This window comes from Myripristis murdjan, chromosome 19 (assembly GCF_902150065.1).
Source record: "Myripristis murdjan chromosome 19, fMyrMur1.1, whole genome shotgun sequence".
Classification (NCBI taxonomy): domain Eukaryota; kingdom Metazoa; phylum Chordata; class Actinopteri; order Holocentriformes; family Holocentridae; genus Myripristis; species Myripristis murdjan.
The window spans coordinates 19,121,557-19,140,721 of record NC_043998.1 but is presented as its reverse complement, the minus strand read 5'-3'; the positions used below and the strand labels follow the sequence as shown (position 1 = coordinate 19,140,721).

The following is a 19,165-nucleotide window of genomic DNA, read 5'->3' as shown; positions in this document are numbered from 1 at the left end:
TGGTGCTCTTATCCTCAGGAGACGACCTATGACAGGATCTACTGCCCTCTGTCTGTGGAAAGTGCCATAGAATCCAGGTAGTAATAACCAGGCAGCACCATTCTAACAGCCATTATTTCCTGATATACTGATGGAGACTAGTTGCAAAGAGACTCTGCGGGTTTTCTATTAAATACAGGTTCAACAAAACATATGTAACTGAACCATTGCTTACTTGGATAAAACCAACTTTCTCTTAGTGCTCACACTCACAAATGGCAGACAAAAGATACTTACTTGTAAAATTTGAACTTTATTCTGTATCCGACAGACAGTGGTATGTTCTCAACTGCTAAAAGCTGTTTCAGCTTCAGTTTACTTTTTTCTCTTCCATTAAGAAAAATTAATGTTTGTTTTTTGATTTTTTTTTCTTTACTGAACCTGTTTTATAACGAAGTAGAACCAACACATTTTTTGGCTTCATATCAACTAGACTAATAAAGATAAAATTAATAAAAAATATTCTAAGCATCTGACTCACATGTCTCACTCACATGACTCACATCTTAATCCAATAGGATAGACATGTTTCATACACTGAAACATGTGAACCACTCAAATGAACCACAATATGGATTCATTTTGTGCTACTCGTCTTCGTCTGTGTTGTAGAGATGCGATTGCCAAGGCCCTGTATTCAGTGCTGTTTGACTGGCTGTTGGAGCAGATCAATGATTGGCTGAGCCCTGCAGAGATGGACAGCACAGTGGGCATAGTGGATATCTATGGGTTTGAGGTCAGTATTTACCCGGCCTGGTTTAATCGGCTGCACAGACACGTGAGCCACTGGATGTGACTGCACAGTTTCTCTGTTGTGCTGCAGGACCTGGGGGTGAACAGTTTTGAGCAGCTGTGTATCAACTTTGCCAATGAGCAGCTGCAGCACTTTGTCAACAAGGCAGTGGTCTCTCAGGAGCAGGTCAGTGGCATGAAGTCAACATGTGAACTGACCAACAGGATTGGAATACACCAAAAACATGAACCCGTTTCTATTAAAAGATCCACTAGTGGTCATGTACTCTGTGTGTGTGTGTGTGTGTGTGTGTGTCGTAGGAGGAGTACAGTGCAGAGCAGATCCAGTGGTACCCAGTACCACTCACTAACTACCACTCCTGTCTGGAGCTGATCTCCTCCAGGCCACATGGCATCCTGCGCATACTGGACGACCAGACCTGCCTCCCCCAGGTACACACACACACACACACACACACACACACACAGAGTTGTGCAGGTCATTCGGTTTATTTTAACTCAAGCTTTAAGTTAATATTTAGTATAGATTGGGGCTATGCAGTGTCAGGAAGTGAACTTTCTTGAACATACTCTAATAAAGGTTTGTGCACACATTAGCAGGTAGCTCATCACATGTCAGTGTTTATATCTTTTGCAAAAGAATTACTTTGCAAATTAACTGGTTCATAAAAAATATCAATTTACCTCCACACGCACCAAGAGTGTTGTACATTAAAGCCATGTGTTAAAATAATTAAATATTAAACCAGGGGCATGGCTTGGCACATAGGCCTTGTGGAAAAACAGCATATCTCAAGAACACAGTTTTGCTAGACTGTAAGAAAGATAATGGGCTCACCAAAATCAGCAGGGATCTTCCTCCAGATGTCATGAATATGCTCAGTGAATTTGAAAAGATTCAAATAAATGATACATGAGTGATTGCATTTAGAGAGCTAATAATATTCACACATGTATAAAAATAGATCTGTATTTATAATGAACATAATTATGTTTTAAAAAGTACAAGAAAAGTACCACAACATTAGGAGAAAAATGTGTGCAAAATTACTAGGACATTACAAACCCCACCCCCACCCCACAAACAAACAAACAAATAAATAAACAAACTGAATTCTGTCCAATGGGTAAATAAAACTTTTCCAAATTAAATTATATTGTTGTACTCTTGGCATCCTATAAACTGTAAACACCTTGATCAATTTCAAGTACAGTGGATGTTCTGAGTTAAATAAAATAAAATAAATTCAACTAAATTTAATTAGATTAAATGAAATGCTGGTGACATTGCAGCATTATACAAAAAAACAAACAAACAAACAAACAAAAAAACATCTCACACAGAAATGTCAGGATGCAAAAATTCCATCATATTTTATATAAAAAAATCCATCTGAATATAATTTTTAATATCGTTCCTGTCTGTGTTTTCTCCTGAGGCCACTGACCACACTTTCCTCCAGAAGTGCCACTATCACCATGGGAACAACCCCTACTATGCCAAGCCTAAGATCCCGCTGCCAGTCTTCACTGTTTATCACTACGCTGGAGCCGTCACCTACCAGGTATCACACCTCAGTGAGTCAGAGCAAAACACCCAAACAGCAGCGAAAGCAACCAGGGTTTTTTTTGTATTCAGCAATATTCCTCTGTCCTTTGTCAGGTCCATAATTTTCTAAATAAGAACCACGATCACTTCCGGACAGAAGTGGTGGAGCTTTTTGCCAGGAGCCGACTGAAGGTGAACAAACACAGATTAGATCAATATATGGGGCCCTTATTGTCCATCATTATGAATATGACACCGGTCATTTATGGGAAGTATCAACAACATTTATTATTATGACTAGTAATAGTAGTAACAGGGAGTATTTTAATATCCCATGATGGTTTCAGTGCTGTATCAAAAGCTTTTCCACCATGACAAGAATAAAATTTTGTGTAAAATGATGAACACTTGGAATTTTTTTTTGCTATGAACACCCATCATTTTTAGAATTAATGTGTATCTGCACAAAGTACTGGTTAATAAAATATCAGAATTAGATTATGAGTAGACCCATATCGGTCAAGCCCTAAAGGACATGCACACACATTCAGAGAGAAATTATTGTCCTTTATTTGACTATCATCATCATCATCATCATCATCATCATCATCATCCTTGGTTTTCAAAGACACTGCACACATATTGTAGAGGCTGTTGGGACTGTTGGTGCCAGTTCTAGCTCCTTGCTTTGGTTGTTACTGAATGAATAAACAAATGAATTAGATTGGACTGTGTTTCCCAGATGGTGTCGGAGCTGTTTTGTAAAGTTCAGGATGGTTACATCCAGCAGAGAGAGCTGGGTTGGAGAGGGAAGGGCCTCCGCCAGCAGCCCTCGACTGTTGCTGCACATTTCCAGCAATCCCTGAGTGAACTCACAACCCGCCTGGAGAGGTACGAGTGAGATCCCTGTACTGTACTGCATGTTGTCATTGCTTTGGAGTTCACCTGGTTGCATTAAAGCTGGAAAGCCAAATATATTCTTGGGGAGATTTGAACTCTCCTTTGAGTGCCGTCCTGTCACCACAATGCTGGATCTTTTTTTCATTCTCACAGCAGGATTAACGTACATACGTGTTTCTTTTTTCTGTTTTTGTCGCCCTAGATGTAAAACCACGTTTATCCGTTGTCTTAAGCCAAACTATGTCAAGGTACATTGTAGCTTTTTTTTCATGTTGAAATCAAACAGTAACATGACATCAGGCAAACAATATAAGATTCATAAATCCAGGACCATAAATGACCTGAAATCCTGTGTGTGTTCCATCAGCTTCCTGGTATCTTTGACGTGGAATATGTGTTGGCCCAGCTGAGGCATGCTGGGATGCTGGAGACAATCCAAATCAGGAAGAGGGGCTTCCCCGTTCGGATCCTGTACTCCTACTTCATGGAGAGGTGCTGACCAACACACAGCATCACATCTCAGTTAGAGCACAGGTTTTGGGCTGGTAGCTGAAGCATCACCACAAACAGTTTTGGCTTGGTTACTGCAAAACATAGCAATATCACAAAGTACTAGATACTCATTTTGGAAGTAATATCATGACTTGATAATTGATTACATTAACCAACATCATACAAAAAATCACTCATTAGATCCCTGTCAGGATCTAACGTAAGAAATGAAGGCTACATTTTGTCATATTTTCCTCACACGCACCTACACTAAGATAACTTAAGTGTTTTTTTTTTTTTTACTAAAGGGAAGGAACATTTCACTAAAAAATGTAATTAGGAGCCGAGTGCACCAAGTGAATGACCCAAAGGACTCGAAAAATGGAAAATTTCTATCAAACTTGCCAGGATGGGGCATGTAGCTGGCAGGCAGTCAGTAGGAAGCCAGTCCTCATGTGATGAACAGTTTTTTCTGGCTAATTAAATGATTTAAAGGACTATACCAGTGATTCTGCATCCTATAAACATCAATTTCTTACCAGATGCCCTTCGTCCTTTCTCTGGCTGCTACACAATGTATCTTGGTTGTTATTTTGTTTTTGTTTTTAGTAAGCCAGAACCAGTAAAAAAAAAATCAACTTTAGTTATAGGCTTCATCTAGTCATTTCTGCACCTGAAGGCAGCGTCGTCTTTGTGTTTGTCAGGTATGGGGTGCTGCTGAACCAGCGGTCTAACCACCTTTCCGACAGGGAGCAGACTGTGGCTCTGCTGGAGATGCTTGATGCAGAGGAGGGGCAGTATCAGCTGGGACTCACCAAGGTGCTCAAATGCACACACAAACACACACACACACACACACAGCATTCATTTTAACTGTGTGCAGTATATTCGGGTTTGTATATGTGTCTGTATGTGTGTGTCCCAGGTGTTCTTGAAGGAGCTTCTGTACCAGCGGGTGGAGGACAAGTGGAGCAGCACCCAGACCTGGGCTGCCATCACCATCCAGAGGAACATCAGGGGTTTCATCTGCAGGAGGAACTTCAGGTTCTTCAAACAGAAAGCCATTGTCATCCAGAGCCACATTCGAGGACACCAGGCCAGGTGGGGAAGTGATGAAATGAGGGCAAAAGGGAGAGATGGAGGGAGGGGAAAAAGACAAAAGCTGTGGTGTCAATTCACAAAACCCTAAACTATGGCAAAATCTCTGCATCTGATGTTATTTGTTACCAAAACTTCCTAACTTTCTGCTGTCCACTACATTTCTGAAGAAAACGTGAGGGAATGACTTTGTCTGACAAGATATTATTATTTGGTCATTAATTACTAGATGCAGATCACCAAACTATCATTTTACAAGGATCCTGCTAATTAACCAAAAGTGCCCAGAAGTACCCTGAAAGTACTAAAAGTGCTCAGTTAACCATATTCACCCAAAAGCACTCCGAAGTGCTCAAACAGTTCCACAGATGTACACAGAATTACCCAAAAGTTACCACAATGTGTCCCAGAGTACCCCAAAATACCCAACAGTTACCCAAATGTACCTAAAAAAGTACTACAGAATACCCACTTTAAGGTACTTTTGGCTAAATGTTTTAGGACTTTTGGGTAACTGGGCACTTTGAGGTACTTTTGGGTAACTGTTTGAAGCCTCTGAGGTACTTTTGGGTAACTGAACACTTTAAGGTACTTTTGTGTACTTTTTGGTAAGTGTTTGAAGCCTCTGAGGCACTTTTGGGTAACTGAATTCAACACTTACCAAAAAGTACACAAAAGTACCTATAAGTTAGGTACTTTTGTGTACTTTTTGGTACGTGTTTGAAGCCTCTGGGTTACTTTTTGGTACTCTGTAAGTGAACATATTGAGGTACTTTTGGGTACTTTTAGGTAACTGTTTGAAGCCTCGAGGGTATCCTTGGGTACTTTGGGTAACGAAGCATTTTGAGGTACTTTTGGGTGACCGTTTGAAGCTGCTGGGGTGCTTTTGTGGTACTTTGTGTACATTTGGGCACTTGAGCTTGAATGCTTCCTGTCTGACTTATTTGTTTTTGTTGATATGGCTTTCAAATAGATTTCTTGGGATTTTTGTGTCTCATATTTAGCCGTCAATATTAAAAACTAGTTCAGATTTGGACTAACTGAGGCTAAGTTATGGCACGTCTCCACATTTTGCCATACCTAATTGAAAACCATGGGAATAACAGAGTTGGATGAAGGAATAAAACTGTACCTGTATTTAAGAGGTGGATTGGAGATGAACGGCAAAGGAATTGGATAAAAATGGAAAGAGAGCTGAACTCATATCAAATCAGATTTCACCTTTAGGCTTTAGTTAGGTCAGCAATAAAGTGTGATGAAATGCACATGTTTGTGAGTGAGTAATCGCTCTCCCCTGTCTTTCCCTAGAAAGTACTACAAGCGTCTTAAGCACTCTTTCACCCAGTTTTGGGCGTTGATGATGATAACTCGGAACACCATCAAAAGACGCCAGTGGAGGAAGGTAAGAAATGGACACACGCATCCACCCCACTTCATAGTCCCTTGCTTGGTTTCCTGGCAACCCTGTGTTTACTGAGTTTATAGCGCTATAAAACCTTATTATGGTCTCTTTTCTTATGTAAAAACAGCAACTCGAGCAAGACCACTGTCTCCATCTCTTCCCATTGACACCACCCCAAAGATCTATGTACTCTCGAATCTCATGTCCCTTTCATTTCTCCTCACTTGCCTTCTCTTATTGTGTTGATTGCATTGTCACTGTGTAACTTTCAATTTCAGATTACTGGCAGTCCTTAATTTATGATGCAGATTGTCATGAGTGAGTTCTGAGTCAAGACCACGTCAGTGCTGTTCCCTTTTATGCCGTACAGACTTTGGACTTTGTTGGCTCTTTGAAGGGATTTAAGTATTCCAGCCTTGGTGGTCAGTTGGTTAAGATACTCTGTGTTAGAATTCATAACCTCTGTTGGTGTGACGGCCACGTATACATTTTTTTCTGTAAATCAGGCGATATATACCCTTCATTTAGAGAGGCAGAAAGGATTCTCTTTTTGAGGTCTGCAGACACGATGCTGCTTTCTGAGCTGCCATTTTCACCCATTCACCAATAATAAACCCTTATGCTATTGATTCTTTTGGCTAAGACAGATGAATGAAACCTGTGTGTGTGAGGTGTATTTTTATATGCTGTGCTCTTAAGTCACAGCAAATGAATGGCCTACACTTGGTGTGTTCATTCTTGTAAATATTTCAGCCAACGCGATATCCTCCTGGATATTATTACCGCCACTTTCTAAATCTCATTCCTTTCCACTAACTATCCTTCTTATCTTGCCTTAATCATGCCACTCAGGCACACACACACACACACACACACTCTCACAGTCACACGCACACACAGATGAACACACCCCTGCGCACACCTCAAGCCACACTCCAGTCTCGGACTTCAACCCCTCTGGCTGAAATTAGAGGCTGCAAGTGCATCTCTCCTTCCGCCTGCTGAAACCTTTCCTCTCCGACTCTGTTCCAGCTCAGGAGCACTAACAGGTTGGCCTGTTGTTTTATCCTAATTCTTTACTCTTTGCATCTAATCAGGGGGAAAAAAAACAATTAGCTTATCTCTGAAGTCTCATTTTACTTGCGATATTGCTGTGCTCGAGCATAACGGAGAACTTGGGGCTTGGAAGAGAGGGAGCTGTCTGTTTAAGGGTCAGGTTTCAAAATAAGCTGAGGGCAGGCTGCTTCTCTCTGCCTTTTCTGTGTGTCATCCTCAATTCCTGTTTTTGCTCTTTGCGTCTTGTACTGGCTGTAAACTGAGCAGCAAATACTGATCTTTTTCTTACTCTTTTTTGTCCACATTGCATGATTGGTTGCTTTATTAGGTTTGGACTATGAACAGTGTAGCTGTCATTTCTGCTCACAGGCTGCCTCTGTCAGCTGTTAAGGCTTAGTAAAACTGCTCACCTCCTTTGCCTTGATTGTTCACTAATAAAAACAGGATTTGGATTAGAGCTAAGCAGATATATTTGTTTGGTATTACATCAGGCTGATACTGGCCCCAAAAAACAGATCTCAGTCAGTGTGATCCATCTCTGATTTGATGGATACGATGCAGTTTGCTTGTTTTAATAATAGCTATAGAACTGATTATTATTAGACTGGTGGTCATTCAGAACTGACTCTAATGTGACATAATGATCTGATTCAGCCAAAGAGTGCATACATATTCTTATTCTGTTCTTATCCTTACTCTTATAGTTTTGTTTCAGTGCAGCCTTTTAGTGTCTCTTGTCTAATTTGTCTGATTCTTCTAATTTGCAGACTTCTTCAGCATTGCTTTGGTCAAAGTTAACAATATTCCACAAAATATCAGCTCTTGAAAAATTCACAGTAATGTACAGTATCAGTCTTCCAAATTGCGTAATAGTGGGACCTTTAGTTGGATGTTTACTTTCATGGGCAAATATCAGGTATGAGGAAAAGGGGTGTGATTTGATTCCTGTCATGGTTTGAGTTTCACTTGTTTGGTTTAGGCACATATTGATAGTGAGGTCACTCATTGTAAATCCTCTTATTTATTGGTAGGGTTGGGCAGCCGGTCCATTTATACAGACCCATTCTCTCATAAGTCATTTGATAGCTGTGTCAGTATCAGGTGAGGCTTTGCTGAAAGAAATAATTGTATGACTATATGAATATATATGAATATAATGCGTGAATATGCTCTCAGTGGCCACTTAAATAGGTCCACCTGTACAATCTAATCCAATCCAATCCAACTGTTGTGCCATAAAGTTTCCTTTTCTGCTGCCTATAATGCTCAGGTTTTCTCTGCAAACTACAACCTCAATAATGAACACAGAATTAAATGTACACATTCTCCACAATGTCAACACAAACTGCACATGATAAACTTTGTTAAAAGGTAGAATTTATGGCAGAGCTGCTGCACTGAACTGCATTAGACTGTGCAGGTGGACCTGATGAAGTGGACTCTGAGTCTATGTGCACACCTAATGTTTGTGTATCCTGCAGGGCACGCGTCACATTTGATTACATTTTCCATTGACATTTTAGGCATTTAGCTGACACCCTTACTTTGAGGGCAACAGCAGAGTGAGTTTTAATCCCTAGGTAATCAGAAATCACAAGCGGGATCTCTTTGCCCTTTTAAATACTCCAGTGACTCTGAAATGTTAATACAAAAATAGATAGGATAATAGCTAAGGAGACACGTGATTACAGCATATCTATCTAACACTGTACTCATGCAATAAGCTAACACCTCTCTGCAAGCTGTAAACCTCCCGATAAAGCTCAGGCTTCCTGGACTTTAGTAATGGCGTGGCCAGATGTAGGAGGTGGGGCGAGGACAAGGTGGGTGTTGCAGGAGTATATAACAGCAGGTGTATCTAAGAATAGCTGTGATTGAGCACATTCCTGCGGGAGAAATGAAGGATAAGGCAAGAGACTACCTCATCTAAAAGGCTATTCAGTGGATTAGCAACAAGCGTCTCTGCTGGGACTTCAGGTGAAGGATGGAAAACCGTGTCCCGTATTGAAATCTGTTTTGCCTCTGTTTGTGAGGCCGTGTTGTTTGTGTTACATTTGCTGAGCTAAACAGCTGCTGGTGAGATTTCTGTTTTGTTAATAGGCAGCAGGAAAATGATGATGATGACGATGATGAACGTGACATTTGAGCACAGTGAGCTACACAGTGGACTGACTGGATTGCTTTTGCATATTTGTATGTGTTCACTTTCAGGAACATAGCGAGAGGAACAAATTAAAAGCAGTCGCCAAGACTAAGTCTGTCTCTCCAGGGATGGTAAGGCTTCCTGATCAATCGGACACTGACTGATCCACCATCATAGAAATAGATTGTGATATTTCCTCAAAGGTGCTCCAATAATTTCATTTGAAGGGGTGACCTTAGTGCTCTCCCTCCTGTAATCCCTCCCTGTGATAACCATGGTCATTGTTTTTTTGCTACACGTGTTTTCCCCTGGTAGGATGTGGGGATGCTGGAGATCCCGGCTGAGCTCTCAGCCAGACTACGCAGTGGAACAGGTGAGCACACACACCTCAAGACAGAAAGTTGGTTTGGATGAGACTGTAGTTGACACACACAGGGCAAACAAGGCCATTTACAGAACACACAGAAATATGCCATCAACTCACCATGGTGTGTCAGCCTGTGATTGTAGCTCCCTGTCTGTCCACCAGGGCGGCAGCACACGTCAGGGGTCACAGAGGTTGCACTTCCACAGGTGAAAGCAGAGCACAACCTCGCCTTGCCTACGGATATAGACAAATACCCATTTTCTCGATATGCCAAGTCAGTGTTACGGGTGAGTAAAGACACACACTCATAATCCAAAGTATGTGGTATAGTGTAAATCTCCCTGAGCAGATGGTTGTCCCCACAGGTTTTTGGGAGATTGGCTTGTTGTTCAGGTTAGCTGTCATGCCAGTAATGAGAACATATAGACCCAAAAATAAAGCATTTGTCCTCTGTAGATGATTAGATTCAGTGCCCTTTGCTATCACTGCAGCAAATGAGAGCTTGTACGTGCTCTAATGCTAAATAGATAAGCAAACTAAATTGGTAAAAGCAGCACAGAAAATATGATACAAAAATATATCATTGTTTTGAACTGGCAGAGGCTATTTTCCTTGTTTCTACAGGAAGTGAACATGTTAATGAGAACTTGAGCTAAAAGTGAAAATCACAAAATAGCTTCACAGATAAGCCTGGCTACATTATCAAGCTGCTGTGTCATTTTTTTTTTTATTTATTTTTTTTTTTGAAAACATGTTCATCTACTGGCCAAATACAAAACACTGACAATTATTTATTACGACAAGGTCAGTCTTCCGTAATGGCCAGTGTCCCAAAAAGTACATCCCTGTGAAACAAGTTCAATATCTGATCCAAAGCAGAAAAACAGATTATTTCACTGGTGTCAAGAAATTGATATTTTCTTTAAAAAATCAAATTTTCCTTTTTGTCCCTCTCTGTTCCATAGGATTCCTGGTGCCAGCCACAGGGATATTCCCTCCAGAGATCCCTAACCGCTCTAGAGCCCGAGGATGCCAGAGTCGCCCTGGAAATTTACAAACTGGTAAAAAGGGCCGCAGCTAACACAGAACAACATATACCTCTTTTGTCCTTGTTTGGCTCTCTGATATAAGATGACTTTGTGGAAATACTAAACAGTATAGATTTACATAATTTTGAGTGATTAGATTAGATTAAATAACTGCAGTCACATGTAATAAGATATGACAGCAGTTGAACATAGAAGATAAAGAGACAAAGACAATGAAGGGAGATTTCGACAAATATGTTCACATGAAAATTTGATCTTATACACAGCATGGAAATATGAAATATGATATAAACAGATAAGCAAATGTTAGAACATGAAAAAATATTAATTCATAAGATTGGTAGCATTTACCAGCCTCTATAATGAAGTTTATATTATACAAAACGGGGCTGAAGTGAAAAGCCAATGGAAAATCACTTCTAACATGTTAGTATTAAAATGATTATAGTTATTATAATTGTTATCATTGTTATTAATCCTTTAGGAAGACACATTGAGGACAGATGCACTCTTTTACAAGTGTGCTGAAAAATATATACCTTTTACAGATAAAGAGCAATAACAATAGAATATATGGATAAAAAAGATAAAATTCAGATTAAAGAAAAAAGATAAAATAATACACATCATATAAATACATGAATAAAAAACAAGAATAAAATAGAAATATTCACTATTAGACATAAATAGATATGAGATAGGGAGTACAAATCATCTCGTCTCATTTGTTTTGGTAAAGAAACTAATGATTTGACATTGATATATTAAATATAGTTAAATATGGTTATATAAAAATATAATCTGTAGCAGCTTTAAAGAATCTTAGTCCATTCCTATTCCTTTATCTCTTTGCTCTTCATGGTTTTTCTCCTCAGATCTTACGGTTTACAGGTGAGTCGGACCTCAGCAGCTGGCAGGAGCAGACGCTGGGGAACTACATCGTGGAGAAGGGCCAGAGTCGGCCAGCCCTGAGGGATGAGATCCTGGTCCAGTTAGTCTACCATATCTGGGGCATGACGGAGGAGCAGGACAGCCTGAGGGGCTGGCTGCTGCTGGCCTGCTGCCTCAGTGCCTTCACGCCCTCCCCGACACTGGACAAACCCCTGCTGAAGTATGTGGTCGCCCCAGTCTGCCCGGGCTCCTCTGGGCTCATTCATGTCCTCATATCATCATGCATGTATTTCTCAGAGTGGAGGTTTTGACTGTGAAACATTCACTTTGAGATGAATGGCTACATTAGTGTTGAGTCACACCTTCATGCATTTCCAGCAGGGATCCAACAGAGAGTAAAGCCAGCTAAAGCCTCAGTTTGCCCACTTTTTATTTTCATTCATTCATTCATTCATTCATTGTTATTTATTCCGTTCATGAAAATGCACAGTAATGAAATTAGTACAAAAAAAATTCACATCACATATTTCAGATTGATGCTTTTCATGATTAGAAAGGAGCAGAGAGAAGAATATAATTCTTATTTTTGTCTGCCCCTTACTTGAACACAAGAAATCCTAGATGGGCCGTCGTCTCCAGTTACCTACCCTTTGCTCATCATAGATTGCACCCTTGATTACAACAACTTAAAGCAAAATAACCCATTAAGTAAAAATGTACAATCTCAAAACAATAAAGATGGACATCCAATTAAATTTCAGAAGCATATTTCCTAATTTGTCTGTCTTTATACATTTTTTTAAACTGCACAATATCTGTACAACCCTTTAAGTCATTCTGTTGAGAGTTCCAAAGTTTTACACCGGCAACGGAAATACACATTTGTTTTAAAGTGGTCCGAGTAGCTTGATGCTTAAAATCAAATCTCCTTCTGTGATTTTCATCTTCTGAGGTAAACACAAAAAGATTTTGCATGTTCTCTGGCAATACTCTGTTTTTGGCTTTAAACATAACTAATAATGTCTGCAGTTCTATTATCTCGTTAAGTTTCAATAACCCTGACTTAGCAAATAATCTATTGGTATGTTCTCTAGATTCAGCTTTGTGAATTGTTCTAACAGCTCTTTTCTGTACTAAAAATAGTGGCATTATATTACTTGTATACGTGTTTCCCCATACTTCTACACAGTAACTAAAATAAGGCAGTATAAGTGCACAATACAGTATTCTCATTGTGTTACAATCCAAAACATACTTAGCTTTGTTCAAAATAAAAATATTCTTAGACACCTTTGATTTAACATATGATATATGAGATTTCCATGTCAACTTTTCATCTATTATGACGCCCAAAAATCTAAACTCAGATACTTTCTCAATATTAACTCCATCAATAGATAATGTGACATCATCCTTTCTTTTATTAGCAAAAACCATAAACTTAGTTTTTTTCAAATTTAATGATAACTTATTTTCATCAAACCAAGATTTAAGCTTAACCATTTCATTTTCAATGTTTTCTGATAAAGTTTTACAGGGTGTACTTTTTTGGCTGTCAATTTTTTGAAATTAGTTCATTAAAGTTAAACGTTAAAGCCAAGGACAGGCAAGGCAAAGTGCACTATAGACTTTAATTTACCTTGGTAATGACAATTTTAAAATTGTGACAAAACCTCTGTTTTGTCGTGTGCTTGCGTCTCCGTCCACGTCCCATCCAGGTATGTGTCTGACCACGGTCCAGGGGAATATCGCTCTCTGTGCCAACACAAGCTGCTGACCTCACTGCAGCTACCAGCCCCTGTCGCCCGCCTCTACCCCCCCACCCAGCTAGAGTGGACCACCAACCAGAGGAGGGGCAAGATGGTGCTAGACGTACACACATTCAACGGTGAGACTGCTGCTGGCTGCAGCTGATCTCCTCTCTCTGAGCTCTGTGCCAGTAAACCAAGTCAAGTCAGCATGCTATTATAATGCGCACTACCATAATATTTTATGGTATTGTGTTTTTTTGTAAATTGATCATTTAAAGATAGAAATGGATCCCAGACTTTCACCTAAAATAACTAATTACATCTTTCTGAAATAGATGTAATTGCTGAGGTACTTTTTAGAAAATCAGAGCATTGTTAGATATGGTCTTTTCCATGTAATCCAAAAAGGAGATGACAAGGCTAGAATTCATTTTTTTACTGGAAAAATGCCTACACAGTTTGCACTTTGAGAGCACTGATGAAAACAATGCAGCTGCAACGTCTGCTCTCCTTTTTGTAAATCTGTAGAAGTTGGACACTTAATAATAAATCAGAATAAATCAGTTTAGTTTCATTTTTTTGTCCTGGCCTTCAATTCTGCCGTTGTGTCTTTTATTATTTTTTTCATTTAAACCGGTCCAGTTTCTAATGCTTATGGAGAGCCAGAAAATCCGTAATGGATTTGATTTAAAATGTGGCAACACCAGCACAATACTTTTGCAGAAAACATACCGAGGTTGAAGTAAAACTGATTCAAAAAAGCACAAGGTACACATTTTCATTAGTCAGTTTCAGTGGAGCTTTTTATTGTCCCATGATGGTCTCAGTGCTGTTTCAGAGTCTGTTCCACCCTGACAAGGAACACTGTGGGAAACACTGACACTGAATATATTGAATGTCAGCTATCAGTTACTGGTGCACTGGCCTTCACAAGCCCATATCAGTCAAACCCTGGTATCCTCTCCTGTTTTCTCTCAGATGAGAAGCTGACAGCTGAAGTGGAGTCTTGGACCACAGGAGAGCAGCTGGCCTCGTGGCTGCTCCTCTTCAGGTAGTGATCCTCTCCCTCACATAGGCATTTGAGGATTTCTAAGTGTAATCACCTCTCTTTTCTGTCTCTGTATTCATTTCACTCAATAATTTTTCATGTGTTGGTATGTGTTTTCTAAAATCCTGTTTTGTTTGGGCGTGTGTGTGTGTGTGTGTGTGTGTGTGTGTGTTACAGAGGCGTTTCGGAGGCTGTGCAGGGCTGGTCAGTGTCTCTTCTGGCCGACGAGGGCTGGTCAGACCTGGCTGGCACCGACTTCGTCATGGATCTGCTGGCCGGGGCCGAAACTGAAGTTCTGCCACCACCAGGGACTCCCTCCTCCACAAACAGCGACTACCTGTTCAGCAGCCACGGCAACGGGTACTGCCGAGTCTCCGCACGCATACACACACAACAACAACAAGGCCACTTAGGCCACCTCACTGATCAATGACTGAAAAAATTCAACATTTTTTTCCACTGTGACTGAGCTCCATGTTCTTTCCAACTGCTACAAATGTATCCAAAGTTTGTCTGTGTACATTAGATCTATTTATAATGTTTAAGTAGTACCTCAAAATTTGTACTCTTTAATGGATGTGTTCCCCTGGGCTGCCCACCTCCAAAATGAACACTTTTAGCACATAAATGAATGTGAACAAAATGGATTCTGCCAACATAAAAATCAACAGGTCCCAGTATCCATTTTTGTGTAAAAGTAGGGTCAGGTCATTTCTTCCTGGTGCAAGGTTACGATACAGAGTTTTCCTGCAGACGCTATCTACCGGATCTACTTTCCAATTCAAATAGGAAAATAACAATAAGAGATGCATTTAATTTCCTAAAAAAAAAAAAAAAAAAAAAAAAAAAAGAAAATTTGGAGAGAGACAAATTCAGTATTGTGGATTCATAGCTATTAGAGCAAGGAGCATCTAATGAGGGTATTTGGAACCTGGGTAATACAGAAGCCAGCACTTTACCAAAGTTCAATTTCACTTTAAGTGTTTTTTTTCTGAAAGCTGGGGTAGACAGAAATATCCTCCCTTCATATCCTCCCTCTCTTTGTTTTTTCTCCAGGACAACTACTGCAGACCTGGACGGCTTCATCCCCCCAGCCCCCTCCATACAGGCTCCTGGGCTGCCTGCTTTTGAAGGAAACCGCTGGGGAAGAGATTATCCACAGGAGGGTAGGGTTCTCACCACGTTCACTCTCAGCTACAGGCCTCTCGGTTGTTCAGTGTTTACTTTCACTCGGTTGTGTTCCAAGCGAATGTGCCCTGAGTGGCTGACCTTCAAGGTCAAGCAGCTGAGACTTGGCTGCTGGTCTTTTGAATTCTGCCACCAACCAACTCACATTTTCCTCAAAAAATCCTGTTTGTTTTCTCTCCTTTTTCATGGCTGCCTGTGTTCTCAGGCCGTGGGCGACAGATAGATGCCTTTGTTGATGACCTGTTCGACCCCGTGCTGGATCAAGGACCTCCCGTCAGTGTTTTTATTTATTTCATTTCAACTCTAATTCGTAAGCTCTAACTATTGCACGGTCTGGGTTGCCTGTTCATCAAAAGTGTTATTTTCAGAGGATGCTGTGTGGCTGCAGGAACTGTCCTTTCATTGTGTATGGGTGCTCAGTCGGCACTGATGGATTGTGTATCTCTGGCTGTATCTTATTACTGAGAGCATGTAGTAACTGGCTTGTGTTTCCTGCCCTCTTTCCAGTAACTGCACTCCTGTTTGTGCTTGTTATGCCACTCACAATGTCATGTATTTCTCACTCACTGTGTTGCTTGCCTCTCTGTGTGTATGTGTATGTGTTTAGGACTTGGAAAGAATAGCCATGTTGAACCGGAGGCTGAGGGGAGGAGGAGGGATTGGACCCATGCAGCCTGGCATGTATGGAGCTGGTAGGAAGACTGGATTTCCTGTTCAAGATCCTTATAATAATCTAGTGGATAGTTGTGGTATTTCAATAAAAAATGTTATGTTATATGGTTATTAATACATTTTTTGCTGATTGTCAAGCATCAGTCAGTATTTGAAAAACTTAAATTACATTCTACATGTGTCAAACATGGTTTTAATCATCATATTTTGTAAATGTTTTATACATCATGTGTGTTAATTTCTTCAACAGTCACTTTGTGAGAGAATGCTTCACCTTTTTTTCAGTGTTATTCTGGAATAAAATGCTTCAGTAATTGTTTGGTTCTACTATCAGACACAGTAATTATATTCTGTATTTCAGGTATGCCTATGACAATGCCAGGCTATGCAATGGGTAAGTGAGAGGAGTCAGGTGGTTTCATCAACATTATTTTTATATATCATATCATATCATTTTTTGGGGCAAATTTTCCAGGCTGTTAATCCTCGTCACATTCACTACAAGGGGACAAAGGGGAGCTGTGCTTTCATTTTTATGATCGTCATGTTCCTGTGTGGCCTTTGTCTAGGAATGCCAGCCGCCCCTGCCATGCCTGCCTACAGTGCCACTCCTATGATGCCAACCATGCCACGTAATTCTTTTTCATAAACCTTATAAAGCACTTAAGGAGTTGTGTTTTATTGGCTCGTGTCAATGGTCAAGCAGATTGGAATTTTAGTGATAAAAACAGCTCATTGGTTGAGTAACACCTCAAAGGGCTGAGCCAGTTTTCCTGGCTATGTAATGGTAGGCTGAGGTTCCTTTTTAACCAGTTAACTAACTCGCGCAGTGGAAAAAATTGAGCTCTTCCTCTCTGCTGATAAGGATTTAACTTTCTGCCCAAGAAACTAAAACTCTTGCAATATGCACTGTTCTTTTCCATCACAGCCATGATGATACCCCAGCCTGCTATGCCTCCTCCGCCTGCTGTTGATCCCATGCAGATGGCTGCAACACAGCAGGCCCTTATCAACCAACAGGCCTTTCTCATGGTGAGGGCGAGTCTCTCAATAAGAAACATGTGAACATGCTAAATCTTTCAGTCTTCAAAGAACCTCAAACCTCAAAGAACTTTAGTCAAAAGCTGCTCAGAGTGCAAAGGCTCCTGCTTATTACAAACTTCATATTCATTTATTGCTAGGTCTTTTGCTGACCTCCTGTATTTCTTCCATCACCTCTTTCTCCCCCCTCTATCCCATCTTAACGATCCTCTTCGTCCCTCTTCCTCCTCTCCAGGCCCAGCAGATGACCCTCCAGGCGATGACTCTGTCCCAGCAGCAGACCCAGGAGCAGCAGAGACAGGAGAGGGAACAGAGACGTCAGTCCGACCGACGCCCCAGGCAACGCACCCGCTCACCCTCCCCGCGAAGCCCCTCACCCCCACCCGCTCGACCCAAAACAACCACACCCGCCCGACCCAAAACACCCACACCCAAACACACCCCCACCTACCAGCACAATGAACCAGAGGTGTGTTTGTGTGTATATTGAATGATGGTCTTTCTGTGATTATTTCCTTCAAATTGTGATATATTCTCCTCAAAGCTCACCATTTACTTCATACTTATGTGTATTTTGTTTGTCTTTGCTATCGCCTGTTACTGTTTTGCTGTTAACAACCCAATGTCCTCACTGCAGTCATTGTGCTTATCTTATCTTCTCTTCTCTTATCCATGTGCTCAGGGTGTATGTTTATTTCACTGTTGTATATTAGTATCACTAAGTTGCCTTTTTTCTGCATTTGTGGTGGCTTATTGTGTACTGATGTCTGTTTCCTTCACAGCCAGAGAGAACAGTGGATATGCCTGATCCCGATCAGCTGGAGTCTTTCAGAGACAAGAGAAACTACTTCCAGAAGATCGGTGAGTGGATCTGAGCAACAGCACGGAGCATTGATCAGTAGTTGCACTGCTTCATTGTGCTTGCCCTTATCGCTATTAATGCACAACTGAACTTTAGGAGAGTGTTGGCTTGTATATTTAACTGGATGTAATTTGAGTCCACATGGTGGTGAAATATCATTAGTTGTTATAAAAGTCCTGCTATCCATTTCTTTTTTTTGTAATTACTGTTTGTAATTGTGAAAGTCTGTCAGATTGTTTCTTCCAGGCATTCATGCTGCCTCTTTACGTTTCTGGTTTCATAAAACAAAAAATAAAAATGCAACCAATTTTGGTTCATGCTTCTTTGCTTATAGCCAAACAAAAAGGTGAGTTGAGTCAATTTTGCTGCAGCAGAATCAAATATCAAATGACTTAAGGTCCACTGGATGAAAATGTAAAATCAAGGAAGGATCTTTTCTTTTTTGCTTTAAAGGTACAATGTATTGCATTTTTAAAAATGAATACGCCATTGTGAAATGAATTATAAAACCTTGGTAGAATCATGGACTTTTTATAGGCCACACTTGAAAAATGTACTTTTCACCTTAAGGTGGAGTCAGCAGTTCTGGACATAAATTGTTGATATTTGAAATCAACATCCACCTTTACTGTCCCGTTACAAATGAGACTGTGGTGGAGTTGATTGGTAGCCTCTACCTCATGCCAGCGATATTCTGTTCATTATGACTGTCACTCTTGTCCACTCATCTCCAGGCTCTCAAACTCAAATTGCACCCAAAGCCCCAAAGCCCCAGCCGTCTCAAAACAGTCCGCCCAGACAGCAGCGCTCCCCTCCCTCAAGGCAAAAATCTCCCCCACCAACAGCTCCAAAACCTGAGGGTAA

General features: G+C 40.6%; 1 protein-coding gene across 1 annotated transcript in view; it reads left to right on the top strand.

Moving 5' to 3' along the window:
* myo15b (myosin XVB) overlaps window positions 1–19,165 on the top strand; it is a 45,551-nt gene that overhangs the window by 7,381 nt on the left and 19,005 nt on the right. Inside the window, exons 13-41 of the mRNA XM_030078424.1 lie at window positions 19–77; window positions 652–775; window positions 863–958; window positions 1,093–1,224; window positions 2,232–2,357; window positions 2,456–2,533; window positions 3,084–3,232; window positions 3,444–3,489; window positions 3,609–3,733; window positions 4,438–4,552; window positions 4,659–4,834; window positions 6,140–6,233; window positions 9,501–9,563; window positions 9,748–9,805; window positions 9,962–10,086; window positions 10,765–10,860; window positions 11,724–11,959; window positions 13,458–13,627; window positions 14,469–14,541; window positions 14,716–14,898; window positions 15,595–15,704; window positions 15,932–15,999; window positions 16,334–16,418; window positions 16,760–16,792; window positions 16,968–17,030; window positions 17,327–17,430; window positions 17,675–17,908; window positions 18,222–18,300; window positions 19,036–19,161. Coding sequence (XP_029934284.1) covers window positions 19–77; window positions 652–775; window positions 863–958; window positions 1,093–1,224; window positions 2,232–2,357; window positions 2,456–2,533; window positions 3,084–3,232; window positions 3,444–3,489; window positions 3,609–3,733; window positions 4,438–4,552; window positions 4,659–4,834; window positions 6,140–6,233; window positions 9,501–9,563; window positions 9,748–9,805; window positions 9,962–10,086; window positions 10,765–10,860; window positions 11,724–11,959; window positions 13,458–13,627; window positions 14,469–14,541; window positions 14,716–14,898; window positions 15,595–15,704; window positions 15,932–15,999; window positions 16,334–16,418; window positions 16,760–16,792; window positions 16,968–17,030; window positions 17,327–17,430; window positions 17,675–17,908; window positions 18,222–18,300; window positions 19,036–19,161 — 3,226 coding nt within the window. The remainder of the gene's footprint in view (window positions 1–18; window positions 78–651; window positions 776–862; window positions 959–1,092; window positions 1,225–2,231; window positions 2,358–2,455; window positions 2,534–3,083; window positions 3,233–3,443; window positions 3,490–3,608; window positions 3,734–4,437; window positions 4,553–4,658; window positions 4,835–6,139; window positions 6,234–9,500; window positions 9,564–9,747; window positions 9,806–9,961; window positions 10,087–10,764; window positions 10,861–11,723; window positions 11,960–13,457; window positions 13,628–14,468; window positions 14,542–14,715; window positions 14,899–15,594; window positions 15,705–15,931; window positions 16,000–16,333; window positions 16,419–16,759; window positions 16,793–16,967; window positions 17,031–17,326; window positions 17,431–17,674; window positions 17,909–18,221; window positions 18,301–19,035; window positions 19,162–19,165) is intronic.